This window comes from Cinclus cinclus, chromosome 12, assembly GCF_963662255.1.
Source record: "Cinclus cinclus chromosome 12, bCinCin1.1, whole genome shotgun sequence".
Lineage (NCBI taxonomy): Eukaryota > Metazoa > Chordata > Aves > Passeriformes > Cinclidae > Cinclus > Cinclus cinclus.
Window position 1 is genome coordinate 14,436,811 of NC_085057.1, and position 22,449 is coordinate 14,459,259.

General features: G+C 43.9%; 1 protein-coding gene across 1 annotated transcript in view; it reads right to left on the reverse strand.

Moving 5' to 3' along the window:
- Positions 1-22,449, reverse strand: part of DNAH1 (dynein axonemal heavy chain 1) — a 66,238-nt gene that overhangs the window by 24,778 nt on the left and 19,011 nt on the right. Inside the window, exons 18-45 of the mRNA XM_062501036.1 lie at positions 21,008-21,261; positions 19,911-20,123; positions 19,061-19,225; positions 18,243-18,364; positions 17,576-17,681; positions 16,291-16,470; positions 15,360-15,500; positions 14,585-14,748; positions 14,265-14,378; positions 13,461-13,649; positions 12,342-12,447; positions 11,167-11,280; positions 10,686-10,835; positions 10,112-10,198; positions 9,821-10,007; positions 9,617-9,708; positions 8,983-9,137; positions 7,242-7,419; positions 6,932-7,126; positions 6,140-6,259; positions 5,358-5,516; positions 5,005-5,094; positions 3,693-3,851; positions 3,033-3,193; positions 2,186-2,343; positions 1,879-2,052; positions 1,457-1,495; positions 218-396 (exon numbers count right to left, since the gene is read on the reverse strand). Coding sequence (XP_062357020.1) covers positions 218-396; positions 1,457-1,495; positions 1,879-2,052; positions 2,186-2,343; positions 3,033-3,193; positions 3,693-3,851; positions 5,005-5,094; positions 5,358-5,516; positions 6,140-6,259; positions 6,932-7,126; positions 7,242-7,419; positions 8,983-9,137; positions 9,617-9,708; positions 9,821-10,007; positions 10,112-10,198; positions 10,686-10,835; positions 11,167-11,280; positions 12,342-12,447; positions 13,461-13,649; positions 14,265-14,378; positions 14,585-14,748; positions 15,360-15,500; positions 16,291-16,470; positions 17,576-17,681; positions 18,243-18,364; positions 19,061-19,225; positions 19,911-20,123; positions 21,008-21,261 — 4,151 coding nt within the window. The remainder of the gene's footprint in view (positions 1-217; positions 397-1,456; positions 1,496-1,878; positions 2,053-2,185; positions 2,344-3,032; positions 3,194-3,692; positions 3,852-5,004; positions 5,095-5,357; positions 5,517-6,139; positions 6,260-6,931; positions 7,127-7,241; positions 7,420-8,982; positions 9,138-9,616; positions 9,709-9,820; positions 10,008-10,111; positions 10,199-10,685; positions 10,836-11,166; positions 11,281-12,341; positions 12,448-13,460; positions 13,650-14,264; positions 14,379-14,584; positions 14,749-15,359; positions 15,501-16,290; positions 16,471-17,575; positions 17,682-18,242; positions 18,365-19,060; positions 19,226-19,910; positions 20,124-21,007; positions 21,262-22,449) is intronic.

The window sequence follows — 22,449 nt, forward strand, 5'->3', positions numbered from 1 at the left end:
TAATCTACCTGGGGAGGTGGTGGGGTCACCATCCCTGGATGTATTTATAAAAGGACTGGATGTGGCACTCACTGCCATGGTTTAGTTGAGGTGTTAGGGCATAGGTTGGACTTGATGATCTTGAAGGTCTCTTCCAACCCAGTGATTCTGTGATCCAGTGATTCTGTGATTTTCTGTTTTTTCTGGGTGGTGGGGCTGTGCTGATAGAAGGACTAACCTCAACCTTGCCAGGCTCAGCCATGAGCATGCCCTGGAACACCTTTGAGAGGTCTCTCAGGTTGAAGGTATAATGTGACTTCGCTGGTGTGGGCAGCAGCTGGGATGTGATGGTCATATACACGGAGATGGTGGCATCGACTAAGGGCTCGTTCAAGTCTTTCACTGCATCTGCTCCCGCTGCAGAGACATAAGTATTTGGAGAGGATGTCAAGATGGTAACTCTGGGCTGAGAAGGTCCTTGCAGTACATGAAGGTGGCACTGAATGGCAGAGAGCACATCAGGACTCGGGCAGGAACACACTTTTTTCTGCTTTTTTCTGAGAGACAGTGAGGGAACTGTCCAAGCAACTGCACACTGCAGTGGACAGCTGCCAATAATTTATCAGCTAATGTGAACCAGATTTGGAGATGGAAGAATGCTTTACAGTGATTCTGTGGTATGAAGACTTCATGCCCCCTAGGAACAGAGGAGGCACTGCCAGACAGGTAATTGATGCCTACCTGAAATATTCCAGACAGGTTTTCCTTTTCCCTCCTTGCACTCCCACAGTGAAATCTCAGCTACTTTTAAGCTGGAAGGTGTGAGTGCCTGCTTAGCTAAACCCCCTGCAATTCATTATGCCCAGCAAATGCAATGCCACTGAGGAATAACTTCTTATGCAATAGTCTAGCAAGATTTAAACACAGATGCCAGTTTTAGAGCTTTTTTTTTTTTTCTCCCACTGAAGTTTATTACATACACTCCTGGAGAAGTAGAGCCCTGTGACACCCCAGAATTTTGCACTTCTTTGCATTATTTCAAAAATCCCTTAATTTCTTTCTAAATCACAGCTAGATGTTTCAGTGTGCTCCTGAGATCACAGTCAGGTACTGGTGCTTCTGAATATTGCAAGCACTTAGAAAACTCTGCTTTGCTTCTCCCATAGCTGACTATTCTCACTCCTTTCTACTGGCAGATTTGCAAAGATGATCCTAAATTCCCACCCTGTCAAGTATAAGAGGACTCATTTCACTCCAACTGAACTCTTTTTTCATGGTGGCTGTAGCACCATGCTCAGATCCACCCTCCTCAGCTGTCCACAGGCTGCAGCAGATGGAGAGTAACAGAAGGCTCTGCTTCCACAGAAGGCTGTTGTCTGGGCAAGTGTCTGTCTGCTGAAAGCACAGGTAAGCTGTGCCATGCTGCACTCACCAGCTTGCTCTGTTCACAGTCTCTCATCTTTCTGCTCTTACTTACGCACTGGATTTCTGTAACTTTTTTCTCCTAGGTATCCATCTAGAAAAAGACAAAAATAATTAGTGCCAGCCTTACCTGCTGAGGTTAAGAATATCTGCATCACCCACCACAAACAATATGCTCTTTGAAAGGCCCAGGATATAGGATAACATTGCAACTGTGAAAGCCAAAGCTAAAGTTTGCTGGTTTTCACCAGCAGAGTTTGGCCCTGAGACTAAACAGTGTATGAACTCTCTGTTTGCTGAGCCTCATAAAACACTTTCCCCTAAAGCATCTTGCAGTGACTACTGCAGTGACTAAAAGGTCCAGCTTTCAACACTTTGACCAGATCATCAATATTAATTTCTCCCCCTTCCAAACTCCATTGTCATCAAGATGACTTTCAACATGAAGAGAAGGTGGCAGTCTTCTGCAGGACTCACCCATCCAGCTGCCAAGGATGGTAGAGAAGATCTTCTTCTTGCTGCTGTCATCCATTTCGGTGAAGGAGAGGTAGTTGAAATGGCGAGTGAGGCGTGGAGTGACCGGATTCCTTCCCCCTCCAGGAGGTCCCATGGCACAGACAAAATTAATATCTACCAGCTTCTTAAAAGTACCTTTGAGAGTGCAAAACCAGGAATGAGTGCTGAGCTGTAGCTAAAAACCCTCGCCACAAATCTCCACGGCAGGTACACATATCTAACAGGCCAACTTCAGCCAAGAGCTCTGGGCACAGGATCTGGCTCGTACCAATCTGTTTCCGGTCGTACCAGCCATGGTGGTCCATCCACTGCCTCAGCAGCTCAATGGGTGGCTGAGCTCCATATTGCTCCAGCATGGGCATGTTCAAGTCGTCAATAAAAAATATGAAGTACCGACCAACTGGAGGCCCGAACACTCCCTTCCGCCTGCAAGGGCAGAACCCGTGTCAGCACAAAGGACAACTCCTATTGCAAAGGTACTTCTAAGTTGACCCAAAAGCATGTTTTTTCCCTCTGGATGCTTCCTGAGTCAACAGTTTCAGCTATTTTTACACTTGATACACTCCTTTGTAAGGGCCTTTGCATGGAGAAGATTTGGAGCAATGTTGGAGGCATCGGCTTCTCTCCAAGTGAAAATTTGTCTACTTATGCACAATGCCAAGGAGTAAATGGGTGTAAATAAAAGCAAAGTTTGAGGCTATTAATCTGTTGGAAACTTCAAACCAGTGGCTGACCAGGGAGGTGAAATGGAAGCTGTTCACTGTGGGGAGTGGGATTGCAGGTGGGCAGCCACATTTTTTCCCTTCATCACTTTCTGTAAAGATCCCACACCAGGGTTTACAAACACCTGTGCTGTGAAATGTAGTATTTCTGGAATAACTAGAATTGGAACAACTTTTACCGACCCTCACTAATCCTTCTCACTTTCTTGCCATTATAACAAGCTATTATTAGGTCTTGCAATCCCAGCTCAGATGTGCTGTGTGTCCTACATGTTATCCACAGCTGTATGTACTCAGGGCTCCTTCAGATCTTGGGATGAATCTAAATAGCCAAGCTGATAGAAATACTGAGCTCAGGGATACTGTCTTTGCACACACAGAAAGGGATCTTGCCTCTTATCCAGTTTGCTGTCGATGAGATCCTGGGTTTGGTTAGCAGAGGTGCGTGCTGAAAACATCAGGAAGTGGGAGATGTATTTGTTAGGCAAGTTCTTCAAAAGCTTGTCTACAATTGTGAGAGTCTTTCCTGTGCCAGTGGGACCAATGCAAAGAACCTAGAAGCACAATCAGCAATTCAGCATAATCATAGGCAAGCAGCCTGTGTTTCCCAGCATTCTGACATTTGCTGAAGGAAATGCAGGTCACTGCTCTTTTAGGCATTTGAAGGTTGGGAGAGGAGTGTTTGGCTTGCTTCTTCAATAAGGTCAGCTGCTCAACACCAAAATCTCTTGGTGTGGATGTAATCCAACCAGAGAAGTATGAAATGGTGAAATGGAACTGTAGGAAACAGGTAAAGAGGGATGGTGATGGGCTATCTAGCATTTGCTGCATTTTGATTGAACAACTGAGTGTTGGTATTTCTTTGGGGTGCTGGCATGGGGCCTGGGGACCAAATGGATAACTCTTAGTGCTTAAACACAGATTTGGAGCAGAGAAATATAAACCCATGGAAGTGGGAGATAATATCAAAGTATTAGGTAGCTGTTAAGTTCTGTCTACACTGGGAGAGGAAGAGGTTGAATCAAAAATTCAAAGGCAAGGCTGGGCACGTACTGGCTTATAATTGGTGAGCAACAGCTCCAGCAGATAGGCCATCCGGACTGTGTTCATTGTGGGCACAATAATGTCACAGAAGTTGGTGTCTGGAACCATGGTGAATTTTGCTGTAGCATCCAGCCACACCTCCCAATGCACCTGAAAGATTGGGGTCTGCTTAGAGGGGGTATTTATCTCTTCTGAGAAAAGGAAAAATATTTCTGCTATTTTCCCTGTCACCGCTTCCCATATAATAGCTCTGATTCTGATGAGAAATTCATGTTTCCAGCCCCTCTGTTGAGTCTTGCCACCCTTACCTTTCTGTATGGAAACGCTGGGAGTGTTTGACTCTTTTGGGAGGGACACAGCCCAGAGAGTTAGAGGTCATTGCCCCAGCAGCAACACACCTGCCCTCCCTTCTGACAATTGGGATCAAATTGAGATGGAATACTTGTGATATCTGCCAAAATAGGAATTCTGCCTATGGCAGAGGGCTGAAGGGGGCTTATCTGGGCTCCTATCTTCCTGTTCCATGCCATCACCCGTGTTGCACTCAGAGGCACATGAGGTTTTCTACTTGTACAAGGTATGGATCTCTTGTGCTAGATCTAAGCTGGAAATGAGCCTCCCAGAGGCCACTATACAAATAAGACAGAGCTTCTGCCAGGGCTGTGCTGGAGTATACAGGAGAAAATCTGCATTCCTGACCACCCCATGTGGCCTTCCCACAGAGACCACACTGGCACCTTCTGATAAGCATCTGACACTCATGTAGGGCTCTTTGTTTCATTTCAGGAAGGGGAAGCATTTTTCCTCCTTTTTTAATTTCTATTAGCCCAGAGTCTGGTGACTCAGTCAAAATGACCCTGACATGCCTTACACTGCTGTCTCTTGTGAAAAAGATGGATTATTTATCTGCCTTGCTGCTACTCCAGACTCTGCTGCACATAGCTCTTCTGCTGTTGTTCACTGTTTTCTAACACAGACAGATCTATCCATCTGAGCTTCTCCCTGTCCTCCAGCAGCCACACCTGTGCTACCTCTCACTTTTCTGAGCACTGACAGAGACACTCAGGTCTTAACTGACCAGCTCTTGGCTCAGCTTTAAAAGAACTGTTTCACAACTCTGAAGGCAAGAAACTGCCTTCTTGATTCAATGAAAAGCTTAATTTTGATTTAAACATTCTTGATTGCTTCCTATAGGCCTTTCCTTTTTTGCCCTTGATGAGAAAATCCTACCAAATCCTATAGGACTGTGTTGCTTCCTGGTCCCTTCTTCTAAATTACACAGCTTGGAATTAAAAATGAAGTATTTTACCTCACTAGGGACTTCCTCATCCACATCTTCAGTACTGCTAAGACCAGCATCATCCAGTTTATAGTCATAAACCAGTCCTTCTTGTGGAAAGAGTAACTGGATCTGTGAGAATAAAGCTGTGGTGAACTCAGCTGAATTCACAGGAAGATATGAACTACAAGGAAGACTTTACTAATGGGATGCCATACAGGCCAGGGGGCTCAGGTCTCTTCCAGAACTTCCAGCTCCAGGGGACCCTTTGAGAGAGTGGCATACCAGATGCCAACAGGAAGTCCATCCAAAGCCTCCAGGCATTTAGCTCTGATCCCTGTGCCTCACTATTAATTCCTCTACAATGAGAGAAGATCTGCTTCTTATTTACTCACCCTTTCCTTTGCCATCTTCTTCCTGAGCCATGAGCTAAAGGCCTCACGACCCAGGGAATCTCCAGTAGTGCCCACACTCCAGATCAAGGCAAATATAAACCAAGGTTCAATCAGCTCTCCCATACGAGCAATCTTCTCCCGGGGAATCGTCTTAAATCCCTTAGAACCAGAGACAAGCAAAAGAAAAATTCTCAGGTATAATTAAGGCACACAAATCCCAGAGTCTTCTTAATTTGGTCATAATTCTATTCAGCTTCTATGTAGTTTTTTCTAGCCAGTTTTTTCACAGGCCTTGTTAATATATTATGTGGATTAAAATTAGTTGTTTCACTGGTGTACTTGAGAGACTCCCTTTGCTGAACTAACGTCACTCAACAGGAGGTGGCAGAAGAATTTAGTCTTAGGTTTTTTATTTGAAAATTGTCCAGCCTTCTTCAATACTAATTCTCAAAGGACCTGCAATCTGAAGTACATCATTGCTATGCTCTGATCTCTGCTTTTCACTCATTCTCCAATTCCCTCTGCTATAAATAAAAGTGAACCTCTGCCCTCCCGCCTGGTAGGCATGGAGCTTATCTTGTGTTCTTTCAGTGGGCAGAGCATAGTCCTTCCAGGTTTACCTGTGCTTTGCTGGATGCTGTATTACCTTCTGCCACATAGATGAGCTACAGCATGACCTTTCTGCACCAACACCTTGTTCTTTGGTGACTAACCCGTTCCATCACTTAGTGTCCTTAAGAGTTACACACACAACTAACAGTGACAGAGGTAGCAAAATCTACCTTAATGGGAATGAAAGGCTGATACAAACATTCCAACAGCACGAGGAGGCTCATTGTGAGGTTACCATCTGTAGAAGCAATTATCTCCTTCACAGAGCTTCGTATAAAGTCGATGGCCTCCTGGAAAGACAGGCAGGGACAGCTCAGTGTCACCATCCAGCACAGCTGTCTTTGGTTTTACCTTCTTGTTCACCTCCATCATGTTACGTTTAGTAGGGAGATCATGACTAAGAATGCTGCCATTTCTAACTGCATCCCAAGTACCACCATTTTTACTGGAGAAAAGCAAGATGAGCCCCTTGGTTCAGTCTTAACACCAAGAAACCTCTGGGCCTCCCTTTTGGCTCTGTGCAACAGTTCTGTTCATCTTGTGCTATCACTGCTGTTACATGGTTTGCTCCCTTCAGAGCTTTCCTTTGTAACTCCAGGTTCTTCATTAAAATAACAGCTTATTAGCAGAGTAGGAATAATGAGACTTATTTGTACAACCTTCTTCTTGGAGGTACTCCACTCTAAGCTATGGAACTGCACTAGGGATGGTTTTGTCCAGAAGATAATTTAAAAATGAAATAAAACCAATTATAATGACCAATAAGACTTAGTCACATCTACAGAGACCAGTGAGTAACCTCTATTAAAGCCACAAAATTCACTGAGAAGTTTCCATGATAGATATTACGCTGGTAGGAAATGTTCCCACAATGCCATTTAAATCCAGGCCTTGACAAGTCTGAGTTGGTTGATATTCAAGATGACTAGGAAAGGGTGGAACAGAACAGTACAGTAGCTCACCTGGAGGAATTTCTTGAAGAGAGATGCCAGCTGCTGTGAGAAGCGTTGCATGACTTCTGGCATATTTTTCAGCCAGCATTGAACAAAGGGCTCCAGCCCCAAAATGCTGGGTTCCAGGTAAACCATGCCACAGCGGGAGACTGTGGCAGGGGAAGCAACAGCCAAATCCTGGACTTCAAACATCATGGTCATGCCCTGAAAATTATAAAAGAAAAGAAAAGCTATGGACCTGCTCAGTTTTGACATGTATTTCAGTGCAGGGAGGAAGGAGTACAGACAACAGGCAGCAAATGTGGGAGGGATGAGTTACCTCTGTCATCTTGATGATTTCCCCTGAGCTGAGGCACAGCTTCTTATTGTCATCAAGTACCGTGTTCATGTTCTCAATCCACAAAGCATCCACTGGCCCATCAAACATGTACCACTTCTTGCTGGAGTCAGTGGCCACGGTTCCCTGACGCATGAGTGTGGAAAAGATCCCGTCTGTCCTGAAAGGTAGGAGGAAGGCAGGGCTTGGCCCATTCTGGTTTTGCTGAAATAAGTGGCAAAGTTCCCACCACAAAAGGCAATCTTATCCTGGTTCATGTGTATCCCTCAACCATGAGCTGCAAAAAGCTCGTTCTTTTTTTTTACTGAGACATATCTCAGCCTGAGTGACACCCCAAAACAATTGATTTGAGCATCAGGACCGGGAATTCATGTCATTTAACTATAAGATGTCAAACTTCCCTTTAACATCTCTGTCCTCAGTGAAGAGTAAAGAGGCCTCACTAGCATCCAGTTCAGATCACAGGCATAATATCTGCTCTCTGGAGGTGCCTCTTTTTTTCTCAAGGTTACAAGGATAAATCCAGGCTAAAGAGCATGACCCTACCCTTTTTATAACTAAAGTTCCCCATTCTTAGCTGCCTGTGAACCCAGATGGTGTTGGAGCTGGTGATCAGGAAAGCAGACACAAGGAATTCTGGCTGTTGACAGCAAGAATTTAATCTGTACATGAAAACCTGGAGCACAGTTTCCATTCAGTCCCTGGACTTGACTCCTGCTATTAAATAATTATTTGTTATTTTTATAGTACTAGTGAATTCCAGGGTATTGTTACTGAGATCAAGGGAAAACAGTCTGTTCCAAAGCTCAGCTGATTAAAGCAGATGGATTTGTCTGTAAATATATTTTACACAAGTGCTGTATTTTTCTTTTCGTCACGTTGGCATGCCCGTGTAGAGTCACATCATAAATAATCTGTTGAGCTTAATTGGAGCTCCTATAAAATGTCCTTCAGTAAATATGTATCAGATCCTAAGGTGGGAAGCTCTGGTCACTGCATCAGCAATGTTTACTAGCTTGCACTTTTCCTAGAGGTAGCTTCATATATGTTTAGTTTCCCCCATTTTACAGAACACAGTCTTTATCTTAGCCCTGGAACAAGTGCTGGCTGACAGGGCCAAAGGGAGATTCACACTGCTTTTCATATCCTAGCTTATGGATAAAGTGAGCTGCAAAGTCAACCTCGGGTCACATACGGAAACATAAGCAGTAGGACCCGGTTATAAAGAGGGAAAGTGGGCTATTGGCTCTTGTTTCAAACCATGTAAGCAAGCAGAAGCCCTGGCAACGGGAATGAAATTCCTCTTTATGCCTCAAAGTCATTCCTCATCACTCAAGGATACCAGAGTATTTATATAGAACAATTCAAGTGCGCAGTACAGAGGTCACTTTTCTTCAGAGGCAAAGCAAGTGTTTTCAAGCTGCTGTATCTTAGGAGCAGGGGCATGTGCTCCAAAGCTATTGAATTATTGTTCTGCAGTTAATGCTGCAAGCTGAGCTGCAGGAACTGTCTGGGCATGTGCTGGCAGACAGACCAAGTGCACAATGAGGGATGTCAGCTTAAATCGCTGTGACTGGCTATTGTAGCTTGGTGGGGATAAGGACTTGATCGCTTCTGGTTTTATGCCACCACCCCAAATGATTCTCAGCCTTGAAGAGAAGATGCTCAAGACCAGAAAAGTGTTTTCTGTCTGGAAGAAAGGAAAGAAGGTTTTGTACTTTACCATTCATGCGTTAGCAAGTTGAACTCTCCATAAAGCTGGCCCATTGTGATGGATTTGGGATTCAGTACAAAGTAGCGGACTGCTTCGTAATTCCCACCACTGGCTGCAGGCTGACCTTTCAGTGATGTCATTGCAGCTGCCAGGACTTCATAACTCTGCAAAAGAAGGACAACCAGAGAGTTAACTGCCATGGCTCCAGAATGACAAAGCCACTTGTTCTCACAGCAACTGCATTCAAATGCAGTGAGAAAAGAGACATAGTGAAGGGTACTATCATAGTATGGAGATGCCTGGCTGAAATAAAAGCACAGAAATTAAGCACTCTATATGCAGGGGAAGAGGAAGTTATATCTTCTGTGCAAGAGGCCTGAAGCATCTAGAGAGGTCAAAGTATGTCTCAGCCTTAGAAATCTGCAACAGAACTAATAAGCCTCAGTCTAATCTCACAGCTCAAAAGTGAGCCAGTAACATACCTCCCCATGGCTATAAGTTATTACTAATAGGCAGCATCTTTGTGCCCTGACTTCTGTCTGAGAGAAGCTTTAAATGCTAGTATGGGTCTCTGTGAAACTTAACCTCTGCATCACTGCATAGGTGATGGTTTGCTGGGGCCAGCAGAGTGTCTCACCCATACCTTTGTCTTCCCAGAACCTGTTGGTCCCACCAGCATCAGGCCATGACGAACCACAGTGGTCTCATACAGCTGGATGCATTTAGTCACAAAACCTGTACAGGAAGATGATGCAGAGTGGGTCTGTGAACACACCTCTTTCTTAGGGCAGCATACTGGACTAATGCCCAGGTCCAGAGGGAGCTTGTGGAGAGCCTTTCCCCTCACCATCAACATCCTTCAGATTAGCCTGGATGCAGGATTTGCGGATGGCTTCTTCCAGGATGCCATAATCAACAGGCGATTCTCTGATATTTGGAAATAAATCTGAGACAATACCATTGAAGAGCTTGAGGTCATCCTGCAGGAATTTGGGTACGTTGGCATCCCTAATAGCTCGCAGGCAGATCAGCTCCTGCAAGGATTTAAGAACTCAGGACTTCAGTGATCCTTCCCCTTGTATGAGGCTGCAGAAAAGGCCCTTAAGTCTATGGCAGTGTAAAGTACAAGCATATTTACCTCATCCATATCAGGATTCTCTCTTTTGAGATTGCCAGCTGTTGAAATGACAGTCTTCACAGCTCTCATCCCAAAGTCATAGTGGTCCTGAAAAAGGCACAGAGAAAGCAATGTCATCAGATAGAGGAGCACCACCTAAATAAGCAAACTTAGGCATGCACTCAGTTAGTGGGCGAGAAAAGAATGAGAGAGTTATGCCTTCAGAACAATTCCCCCTTCATCCAAGTCTATTCTCAGTATCCCTCAAACCTTAAACCTCTGTTGTATAGTTTATGAATGAGGAAGATGAGAATAAGTGCATGATGAAAAATTCTAGATGGAAGGAAAAGCAGGCAAGGCTGTTTCACTGAATTGTCCTGCCACTGTAATTCTAAACAGGATTTAAGGTAAATCCAAGTCCAGCCACAGGAGCAGAAAAGAGAAACAGAAAGAAGGAAGGAAGGAAGATGAAGAATAGGTGACCTTTTTTAGATATGTTATCACAAGGCACTGAGAAAACCATCAATGTACTTCATGCCTAGGCTGAGAAAGTCTCAAATTTAAAAAAAATATTCATGGACATTAAGGCATCTACCTGTGAGCTGAGCTGTTCTGACAGTAGTTTGAATGTTGTGGTGATCTTTTTTGCAAGAATTTTGGCTTCATTAAACCCAAAGGAGTAGAGTGAGATCTCAGCAATCATGGAGTAATCTGGGACCATCATAGCCACAGGACGAAAGAGAGCCTGGAATGTACAGATCCAACACAATGTCCAAAACACTGTTGTTTCTTGCTGTTTTTTTTCCCAGCACACTGAAAAGGCTAAGCATCCACTCCAGACTGTTTAGAGGGCACAACATGAGTGTGCCTGACAGCTATCACTGTAGCATCCCTGCAGACTGCAATCTAAACGGTGCCATTTCCTTACACATGTGGTTCAAATTTCAAAGTGATTCTGGAGATTCTCCAAAAGCATCACATCCTAACTCTTGTCATGGACACACTGGTGGGTCCAGGTAGCATCCAGCACCTTTATTGCCCCTCTTCTTTCTGTCTGTGCAGTCTGCCCTCCTTACCTTCAGGTTATCAGGCAATTCAGTGCGTCCAGCATACCCCGGGTTCATTGTGATGAAGACTGCACAGGATGGGACCAGTGGGATCTCCGTGCCTTCAAATATGAAGGTTTCCACCTGGAAAATTAAAAACAAGAACATTTTCAAAGAAGAGAGCCTGACATGCAAACTAAATAATGCAGCAGAAGAACAAGAGAAGAACAATAGCTTGTAGTTGTTAAATTATAAAGCACAAACACACACAACTGCCCACAACACTAGTGACTCAATCTGGTCCCACTGCAGGAACCCAGTACTACGAGCAATATTTTTCCCTGTATAAAAGACTGGGTTTGTGGAAGATTTACTGATAGGTTTTTTTTTTTTTTTTCAATTCTAGAACAGACTTCTATCCTTTCAGCTGTAAATAAACGTCTTTCCATTTATTTTCCACTAGAGATCAGACCTGAATTAATTCATGGCAAGGAGGGCAAAGAGAAAACTAAATCCTTTTTAAAGCTGTGTAGGTAGTAATTTCAGATGGGGGATAAAGTAATGCAGAAGAATTTACAGGGAGCAAGTTTCTAATTCCAAGCCAAAGTCAAGGAGATTCAGGTCTTAACCCTTCTGGGCCTCCAGAGAACAAAGCAGAGGCTGGCTGCTAGACTGGCTGACAGCTGAATCTCCATTAAGGCCAACAATTCACAACAATTCACTTTACAATGCAACTCTGTGTACACAAGTATGTGTTTTTCTGCACACACTGGGTTTTGTGAATCCAAAAGCTTGATTAACACATTTAGACAAATTTGGTGCTCAGCAACTCATGTCAGAACAGTGACTGCCTTTATCACAGCTCCAATTTTGATCAGCTCAGTGGATCTGTATCAGAGTGTCTCCCACACCAAAGTCTGCTGGCACTACAGCTCAAGCTGAGAGGTACTTCAGCCTGTGAGAGTGTGGGCAACTCTGACAGCATAAACCAGGGTGAAGTTGAAAATCCCCCTGAGGATTGACTGTAATGGACTGATATGATGTGTCATAGTTAGGACATTGTTCAAACCTCTCCTCAAGAATGTCTGTTCAAGTTGCCCCTGAGAAGTGAAGTTTGAAGGTGTGCACAGAGACAAAGACTTGCTTGAATTAACTCAAATGGAGATTTTTTTGCCTGCCTTTGCATCCACATGTTCTTTACATACCCTCTGCTGCTGTGCCTTCTGGATGGTTGTGATCTGCTGGGCCACCACAGACAGCACCTCAATATCGATGCGGTTGAACTCATCGAAGCAAGCCCAGGCACCAGAGCTGGGCAAGGAAGGAAGAATGAAGGGAGTCAGGAACACCACACAGGAGCAAAGTTGCACTCAAAAGTTCACCTAGATCTAGAAGTTATATATCCACATATTGGATAGGCATAACAGAGACTAGAAGTGAACACAAAAGGGCCCTGATGTCCCATGGCAAACAGTGACACAGCCACTGTGTCCTGGTTCAGTGGACACCCTGCCTGTGCATTCCAGGCCATGTGATGAGTGCCCATGGCAGTACCTGATCCTAGAGCTTGGGACAAATTCTCCATGTTACAGATTTGAGCTTTAAAGAGATGTCATGTTGAATTCCTGGTTTGTACCTGAGCTGTAAGTGTACCAGATACAGTTTAGACAACACTTAAGCCCATTTTTCAGAAATGGAAATCTATATATAAAGCTGGAAGCATGCATATGAGGAAGGTGATCTTCCCACAAGGCATGACTCAAGAAAGAAGTTAAATTACTTACAAAGAAAACATCTGAGAAAAGAATATCAGCTTTTGTTGGAATAACTAATTCAGATTCACCAGTGTGCAACAGACTAATTGGACCAGCTCTGTTTGAAATGTAGAGAAGAGAGAAGCCTCTCTGAGAGGATCCCTCAGGGCTTAGAGCAGTCTCTCTTGGCTGCTCAATTTTGAATACTCTTAGCAGATTCTCTTCTTCTTAAGATTAAGCAGCTTGTGGGCTGAATCTCAGTCCAACATGGATGATATTAAAATAAAGGCCAAAGCTGCAAACATTTGCACAGGTGGATTAGTGCATTGTGGATTAGCGCAAAGCATTTTAATTTTGCCTTAAATGAACAAGGGTCTCCTTTTATCTCTCTTTTTTTAATGGGATCAACTGTTCCTCCTTTCTGGCTGGAATTTTGCAACCTTGCTCATTATGGAACTCAGTAACCCCCTTGCTAGGGCTTTGCTTGTTCTTTTGGGCTGCCATGAAAAATAGCCACCAATTCCCAGTGTGCAGCATCCCTCAATAATGACACTCAGCATTTCACTGTACCTGGCTAGTCCCTTAAAAAACTTGCCCATTGCCATAAAGTCGAGTTGGTCAGAGCAGTTGAACACTACAGTTTGGATTGCCAGTGCTTTGCCCAGGTCTTTTGTTGTTTCTGTTTTGCCTGTTCCTGCTGGTCCTGCAGGTGCTCCTCCAAATTTCAGGTGCAGAGCTCCTGTAAGTGTCAGATAACACCTAGAACAAAGAAGAGACCAGAAGATGAAAAAAAAAAGCATTTGTACTACTGATTTCAGCAAGGAGACATATGATCTATCCAGCTGGACACAAGGAGGAATCCACCATTCACTATTCTACAAAACTGCTTAGATATGCAGCATTCTGCAAAGGAGTTAGAGCTATGTGGCCTTGATTAGTATTCATGGGGGGCTGCATGGATAAAACCTTCTGCCACTGGCTACAAATTCATTCTGCAGAAAAAGGGCAGTTACAAAAGGGTAAAAGTATCATTTCTGCTGCATATTCTAGAGTACTAGCTGCTACCTTCTGGTTTCTAGTAGAGCTCCTTAGGTATCAGGTGCGCGTTTTATATGAGAGTGCTACATTAAGAATTAGGAGAGTGAAAGCAACCAGTCTGAGTACTGATCACTAAGAATACAGTAGCAACCAATGCCAGGGTGCTCCTGTGCACTTGTCTCAAGTAGTCCTTTACTGTACAAATGGATTCGATTTACATACATTAAGATGTAGGACCTGCATGGTCTGATCCTTGATTTAATCCTGTTCATCCAGAAAAGAAAAAAAAAAAAGGAGAATAAGGTGCATTTGTTACTCAGAAAACAATGTCTTTACCTGTCAGTAAGGGGTGTGATAACCAGACGGCCAGTGTTCCCCAGGTACTCATAGCCATAGATAAACTCAGCATTGACTGCTCTGATGTACAGGTCTCCCTTTGTCCAGTAGTATCTAATGGTGAGTGAACATGACATCAGAAAGATAAACACTGCCTGGCAGACAACACAGCAGCTCACGAGATTACAGCCTGCAGGTTTGGAGACCTGTATGTCAAGGGATTTCCTCTCTACAGCAGAAAGCATAAAGTAACACAACAGGGTGGACAGGAGTCCTCACAGGATGTGGGAAGGCAAGGTTCAACAGCTGTGCTCTCTAACCTGAGCTGGGAGATCCACTCGAAGTCGTTCATGCTCGTTACATTCTCCTCAATCAGCTTTGCTGCAACATCCTTGGCATGGACCTCGATCACAATAAGAGCAGACAGCACTGCTCGCTGCATCTTGGACAGTCTCCCACGGACCAGAGCCACCAAATCTCCCAGCTGGGGAGTGAAAGGAAAGTATCCTGAAGCAATCCACTCTGTCCCAACACAATGCAATCAAACTCAGGGCATGCAAAATCTCAGATTACATGCTGTACTCTGGCAACTTCTGCCTCTTCTCGTGTCAGAAGTACAAATGTTTGCCCAGAAAGCAACTACTACTCAGGGCTGGCTCAGAGCTGAATTTTGCCTACACCATTACATGTTCAGGTGAAAAGAAATAGTTAGAACCACCATGAAGTCCAGAGCTAATAACTCTCAGGTATTAGGAATGGTTAGATGCACAGTACTGATATGAAGGATGCAGTTTTCTCCACTGTCCATCACTTCAGTTCTTTGGTAACCCTGGAGAAGTTAACTTTCACCTTGTTAGAGTGTTCAGGTGGTGATCATATTATCCATCCTGTATATTATTTGAGTTTTATTATGACAAATACCGTAATAATTAAGAAGAAAACCTGTTTTATCATCTGTTTTGAACAGTGCTATGCAAAACCATGTCTCTGTTTCCCCAACACTATTGTCCTGGCTATATTTATTACTTGTTTGAGGTCTGATGATTGAAAAGTCTCCATCTGGCAAAAATCTCACCCTTGCATTCATTTTCATACCTGAGCACTCAGCCGTGGGTAAATCCTGCTGGACAAATCTCCAGCTTCCAGAGCTTCAGATACTTCCTTTGTCCAGAAAATCTGGCAGCCAGCAATGACCACTTGGCCAGGCCATTGCAAGACCCATGTAGTACGTGGAGTCTTAAAACAGAAAAAAATAGGTGTGAGAAGGGGGAAAAAAGGTGGTAAGACAATTATTTATTTATTTATTTATTTATTTACTTCTATGTCCTCTTGCTCTGAGATGCATGATTAAGAAATAAGCACTGAATTCTTGTTTAAGAGGTTTTCCTTTTCTTTCCCCTCCAGTTGCTGTGAAGAAATTGTCTTCAGGCACCGGGTACAGCAGGTACCTTCTCTCCATTATGCCACTGTCAGTAACCAGTCAGAAGTAGCCAGCAGCAGGCGAAGAGCAGGAATCTGTGAGACCCAAAAGAATGTTTCCCCTCCTCTGGCATATTCTAACTTTCCTACTCTCAAATTTTCAGTCTGAATAGAAAAAATAACAGAAATATCCAAGGCCTTTTACTTTCCAGTCTTTCTCCCTACCTAGATTAGAAATTTCAATTTTACACCAGCATAGCTTTTATCCAGAAACCAGAGCCAAGATGCATCCCCTACACATTGACTGAAACCAACAGTTCATGTGCTTTGATTACTTTTACCAGCCCCTAGCACACTATGTGAGATATGAGTGGTGAAGCAGAAGATCCTTACAAAGAGGAATTAGTCTGGAGAGATGAACAGATATGGATTCATAGAGGGTTGTTCTACACTATAGGAAAGCTGTGAGAGAGTGTGCAGGGTTTACATTCTTGCAAGAATTCTTGTAGAATACATCCCAAGTTCACCAGTCTCACCTCTGGTGACCTCTATAGCAAGCCTGGAACCAACACATCAGAGACCTGCCAGTCTGTGATAAAACTCTTACCTCTGGATAAACAGCAATTGATTTTTCTATGTTGTCCCGAACACTGGCCTTCATGGATTTCTCCACTTCCAGAAGCCAGTCCTCCACATTCTCACTGGGAGTGATGGGAGAAAACAGCTTCACTTCTTCTCCTTCACCAGAGTACATGTGTGTGATCTGTAGGGCTTCCTGGAATTTCAGCTAATGGAAGAAGCACAACAGGAGGTATGAGTGGACAATTTCTTTTCTATCCCTGCCTTCCTGCCCCTGGGGGACAGCCAGCCTATACCAGTGTTTGCTCATTATAAACCTGGTGCCAAACTTGATTGCCAGTAGTGATAATAAACTGTGCGACAGATGTGCAAAATGACCTCTCCAAATAATGGAAAATGATTGTATGAAAACAAGAGATTCACATTGCTGGTGTGACTTGAGTGAAGCAAATCAAATTATAGGTAGGATGAACATTTCTCATCGCCTGTCTAGGATTCAGACCCTTGACTCCTGCTCAATTCTGTAGATTCAAATCATTTCCCTTGATGTCACAGTGCCTGGTTTTAAGAGTAAAATTTTAACAGCTTCTCCAGTGCCCCAGCATATTACTGAAAGTCCCCTTATTTATTCCAATGGCTTTGCACCAGGTTTCCAGTTCAATTTCCTTTCTATTTTTCCAAACTAATGACTAGGAGATTGGTTTTACTGTCTGAGTATTGTGGTGGTTCGAGCTGTGACTAGCTATGGAGTCTGAAGTCTATTAGGAATAACAAAGAGGAAAAATAGCCAGGTTAACTCCAGCTCCTAAGTAAGGATGAAGGCAGAAACGTAATTCAGCTCAGGCTTGTTCAGTCCTTGTCTCTTCTGGGGCTGTCAGCAGGAATGGGATTCCATCCTAACAAGGTGCCTGTGACCAACAATAGGTCAGAGCTATTTCTCCTGGCCTTCATGGTGAGATGGACACACATATCCAGAGGGAGTGTCCTCTCCTTCTAGGATGGATATCTAAGTGAATTTCTCTAAGTCACCCTTTGAAAGTACCCCCTATATCCCCCCATTGTCTGAAGGACAGTTAAGGGTACCCAGTTCATGGGTAGACACCTGGCTTTGAAATGTCTAAAGTGAGGTTGCTGGAATCCCACTTCAGGACAGGCAGCACCTTCCAATGCCTGTGTACAGTTACAGGTTCCCAGGAGGTACATTTCCAAAGAGCAGAGTGTGAACCTTCCTCCAGACCTCAGAATGCCTCCAAGTTCCCACGACACAACTTTCCAAAGGTGGGCCAAGCCACTTGTGTGCTTGCTTTGCTTACCCGTGCAATGTTCTCAAAGCACTTGTGGAGGTGAGGTTGTACAGCAGTGGGGTCTTTTGTCTGAGACAGTATTTCCAGCAGCTCATCATCTGAAAGGAAGTAGAACCTAAAACACAGAGAGAGGGATGATGAGAGGCTCTGTTTACTGCAGCAGCAAGGGCTGAGTCCTGATGATTTGGCATGATAGGAAACAGCTAAAGACACTGTTTCTGACTGCCCACTGATCTCTTTGTATTTGTGTAGACGAGCAGCCACCATCCAGCCATCTCCCCTTCTCTAGACAGACTTCTCCTTCTGCAGAAGTCAGTTATTTCCAAGCAAAGAGGGTTTAAATGAGTATCAAAGAATAGAAGGCTTCCATCAGGAATAAGAGACGAAGTTACTTGGAGGTTTTAATTTCACCCCACCCTTTCCACATAAATCCTGAGGCACAGATATGCAATGATGCTACCGGACTGCCCTTAACTCACCACATTTGTGTGTGCCTCTTTTCTCCCCATGAGATGGCAGCATTGAAAGGCACAGCTTTGCTTATGTTTTCAGGCCATTACTAAATCCTAAGCTTAGGTGGTTTTGCTCTTTCTTGGCAGAATGAACTGCAGTGAGCATCTCCTTTCATATTTTCTGAAACAGGGAGTGCCTTCTGGCCCAGTGAAATTTGCCTTACCTGGGAAAAGCAGCTCTCTTAGTCTCCAGATATTCACTCAGCCCTTTCTGCACAAGTTCAAGCAGTTTGTTACAATTTTGCAGCTTCTCCAGTAGCTCTGGATCAGGGCACAAAGAAATCACCTACAACAGAACGTGTAACAGAGGAAGCATCAGTATTCTGAGCATGTGGGAGATAAGGCAATGGAGATAATTGGCTTGCCCAGTGATGTTACTGATAGGATTTAAATGACTCATTGGCAGGAGTTCTCAGGGATCTGGAGAAGTGTAAGCTTTGTGAGTAAGAAGGGTAAACAGCCCTTATGGAGACAAGCATTTCTGGGCTCCCCTAAATACCAACATTTGTAATATGGAATACAAGTGGTAAAGGAATCCTGGGAAGTGGAGACTGGAGAACAGAAGAGAGCAGAGTACTGCCACCAGGACACAAAAATAGGCAAAAAAAAATGGTTCTAAAAAACGAAGAGAATCAGTCTTGAGGAGGAATTGAAGGAGTCACCTTATGGACTACAACCACTCCAAGTAACAAGAGTCATAGGAGGCAGGGAATCTGTGTGTTGAGGAAGAAGAATCTAGTGGGGTGGAGACTCTGGTGGAAGGCACTACAGGGAATGGTTCTGTCCATTTAGGCACCAGAAAAAAAGGCCAAGTTCCAAGAGAAGACACCCAGCATAATACCCTGGGTAAGGCCACACAGTTAATACAGTTCTGCTCATGTCCACACCATTACAAAAACAATGACTCAAAGATGCAGTCCCTGTGTGAGCACAGCTCCAAGGTGTTTAAGACATCTGCACTGGCTTTCATCAAGGCACATACCTCAGGGTTTGCATTAGCACTCTTCATGACACGCCTCCAATCCTTATCCACGATGTTGTAGCGCTGGCTTTCCACTGGGAGCTGTCTTTTGATGTCCTCTGAGCTAAAGATTGGCTCCAAGTAGAGCCAAGAGCGCTGACAGTTCAGCCACTCCTCTAGAACATCCTTGTGGGAAGCAAGAAAAGCATATCAGGACACCATGCCATGAACCTGTTCAACAAAACCATTCAACTGTGCACCAGAACATGTTTAGAAAAACAAGAAGGAAAAAAAAAAAGGTGATGCTGCACTTACACCTTCTTTACTTCTAAAATCTACCTACAGAGTCAGGAGCTGGAATTTCCTTTCCAAATAATTAATTTCCTAGCACTCCCCTTTCCAAAAGTTTTGGAATTTTCTCCTGCAGCACTGCTATTTTGCTGTCACAGTCCTGCTGGGTACTCCTGGTTTGATGTGCAAGTGCTGGCACAGTCTGCCAGATCCTGCTTAAACAGCAGTTTTCCACATGCTTTCCTACACTGAGATGTGGATGATTAGCATGGATTTCACAGGGTCTGTAAGAATCTGTGAGGTCCACTTAGTACAGTATGATTAGAGAGATCAGTAACACTATCCACAGCAACAGGTGAGTTCTGGCCCCACCAAAACATGTTGCAATAGGCAGCAAAAGGGCTGCATTACATTCCTCGAGTCAGAGGGCTTTCACAGGTCCTATTCTTCCCTAAAGACTGATACTCTTGATAATTGCCCTTCCAGTTCCCGGCAGCAACTGCACAGTGTCCACATTCAGGCATGGCAGCACAGCCCAGCTACCTGCCTTCACCACATGTGTGTGGGTAAAAACCAGTACCTGTGTCATCTTCAGCTTAGTTTCCCACAAGTTCATTCTTTCCTCAAAAGGTTTCTTGAAGGGTGAGAAAGACATGCTCTGAACCAGGACAATATGATCATCTAAGAGCTGAGAAATGTCATCGGTGCTTTTCAGAATATAGGTATTTGTGTTTTTGTAAAGCACCACAATGAATGAAACAGATTTCCATTCACTCTCTATCTTGTTGAGTGCCTGGAACAGAGGAACAAGCAATTTAATTTTCAGATACAACCTGTGCAAATGGTTATCCAAGCTTCCACAACTCTCTTAATGCCACTCTCTAGAACAGATTTTTGCTTTTGGATTCCACTGGAAACTGCAGCTATGTATTCCATGCATGACACAGTCAGCAACAACACATTTCCTCTGCATTGCCCACAGGTTCAACACCTCAACACCAGTGCTGAAACAAACATCTTGAGGGAAAAAAATGGCAATTTCACCTCCAGGCCTGTTGATACTCTAGATGTACAGAGGCTGCCAGCAAAGGGCTTATTAATGACTATGATTAATTACTGCTTTAACAAAAGGGGAACTATCCATTGGGAACTTGCCAGAGATTTCAGAAAATAAGAGCTGCCAGAAGGTCAAGACCATCTTAGATCACACCTGAACTGATGAACTGAAGCTGAAAGACCATTTAATCTATGAATCTCCAGAGCTAGAAAGGTTTCCCTGCATGTTTACTGGTTTAAAGGATTTGCCATCTCTGTTTCCAGTCACAGCTAATCCCCCTGACATAACATTTGAATGGCAGAGTGCAGACAAGCAATTTATTTTAACTTAACCAGTCACTAATCCCACAGTGAGGAGTGAGATCCAAGCATAAGGCACAACCATAAGGCAGTGTTATTAATGCCACAACTAAAATTCTGTACCAGACAGAATAAGTTCTACTGTGTGAACCCAGTTGTGGCCATTGCTCTCTTCTGTAAGGACAGCAACCTTTTAACTTGTGCTGCAGAATGTGTCTAATGCTCTGGGACAACAGGAACATCACCCAAGGCAACGACTGCCTGTTCAACAGAAACCTATTTGAGAAGCAAGCAAAGACATAGCAAGTCCTCTCTTCTCACATTTTCGATGGCATATTCCTTGCTGGCTGTCTCAGCTACTTTGAGAACACTCTCCATGTGGTCCTGCAGGTTCAGTTCCAAGCAGTGACCAAATGTCATGCTGGGTTCCAGCTTGACATTGGCCTTAACCAGGTTTGACAGCATCTCCCAGTGCCGAGCCCTCATCCCAGGATTGCGCAGCCCTTGAATTAAGGGCACATATTGTTTGAAATCATCCATCTTGTCTCGAAACTCCATGGCGACACTCTGGCAGTCTTTCAGGGAGAAAAACACAACAACATGAGCAACAGCAGTGTGTGAGGAAGTTGCCTTAAGGAACTTCTAGAAGCTGTCTAAAGCCTGATGTGCATGTAGTCACATGGCATGGGGTAGGTAAGCAGCAGGAGAGAGCACTGGAAAATGCAGGCTGAAGTAAGGAGGATATGAAGGCTCTCTCTACATGGCCACTAAGCAAGGATTCAAGCCCACTCCCAAGAAACAGATCTGCCTATTATCAAAAGCCTGTAACAGGCAAGCCCATGCTAAGCAGAAGTGTGCCTTAGGCTAGAGCTCACCAGAAGAAGAGAGGCAGACCAATTTAACATCTTGATATGGACTGAAGCATAACCATCTGCCAGGAGATATTTTGGAAGTTCCAGTCATCATTTCAAGATAGTCACTTAACAAAACTGCAAGTATTAAGTTATGTCACATCACAGCTCAGGTCATCCTCAATAGAAGACATACACTAAGGAGCTAGAAGCAGGTGGGATCCCAGCTTGGAAATGGAAACTGCAGAACAGGCCCTGCCAGCCTATGGCCATGCTAGAGACAAATGTATTTCTGCCTCACAGGAAAGACAAAGTGAAGGAAAGGGCTTTTCTTTCTGGGGGCATCCTAGAAAGTCTCTGCACTGTTCACATCCTGCCTTTTTTTTTTGGCTTGTGCTACTGTAAGTAAAACAATGGGTAGGTAAAGAACATGGGACTTGCTTCCTTACAAAATCTGGCTACAGCACATGCCTCCTTTTATTGCACCCTGCATGGCTGCACTGTGTGCTCACAGCAAAGCTGTGACCACCTCGTGCTCCCTGCTGGGGATATGCAAAGGCAAGTCAGACTCAAGAACAAAACAAATATATTACCAAGTACCACAGAATATTGCAATGAACTTAAGCAGGTATTCTTAGTATTTCTGTTTATCATAATGATTCATAGTTACTCATGCATCCACTCATCACCTCCTCCATTGGGGCTGATTCATGGCATTGTTTAAGAGCAAGGTTCAAGTTAAAAAGGATGAATCAAAAATCACCCACAGCAAAATATATTTGAATCTAAGCCATCTGACAGGAGATTTTAGAAGTAGGTCTAAGGAATGACCAACACATCTCTGACAATCAGGGAATTGCAACTTAAGCTACAAGTGAAGTCTCAATTTCAGCTTTATTAGGAGAAATGGTC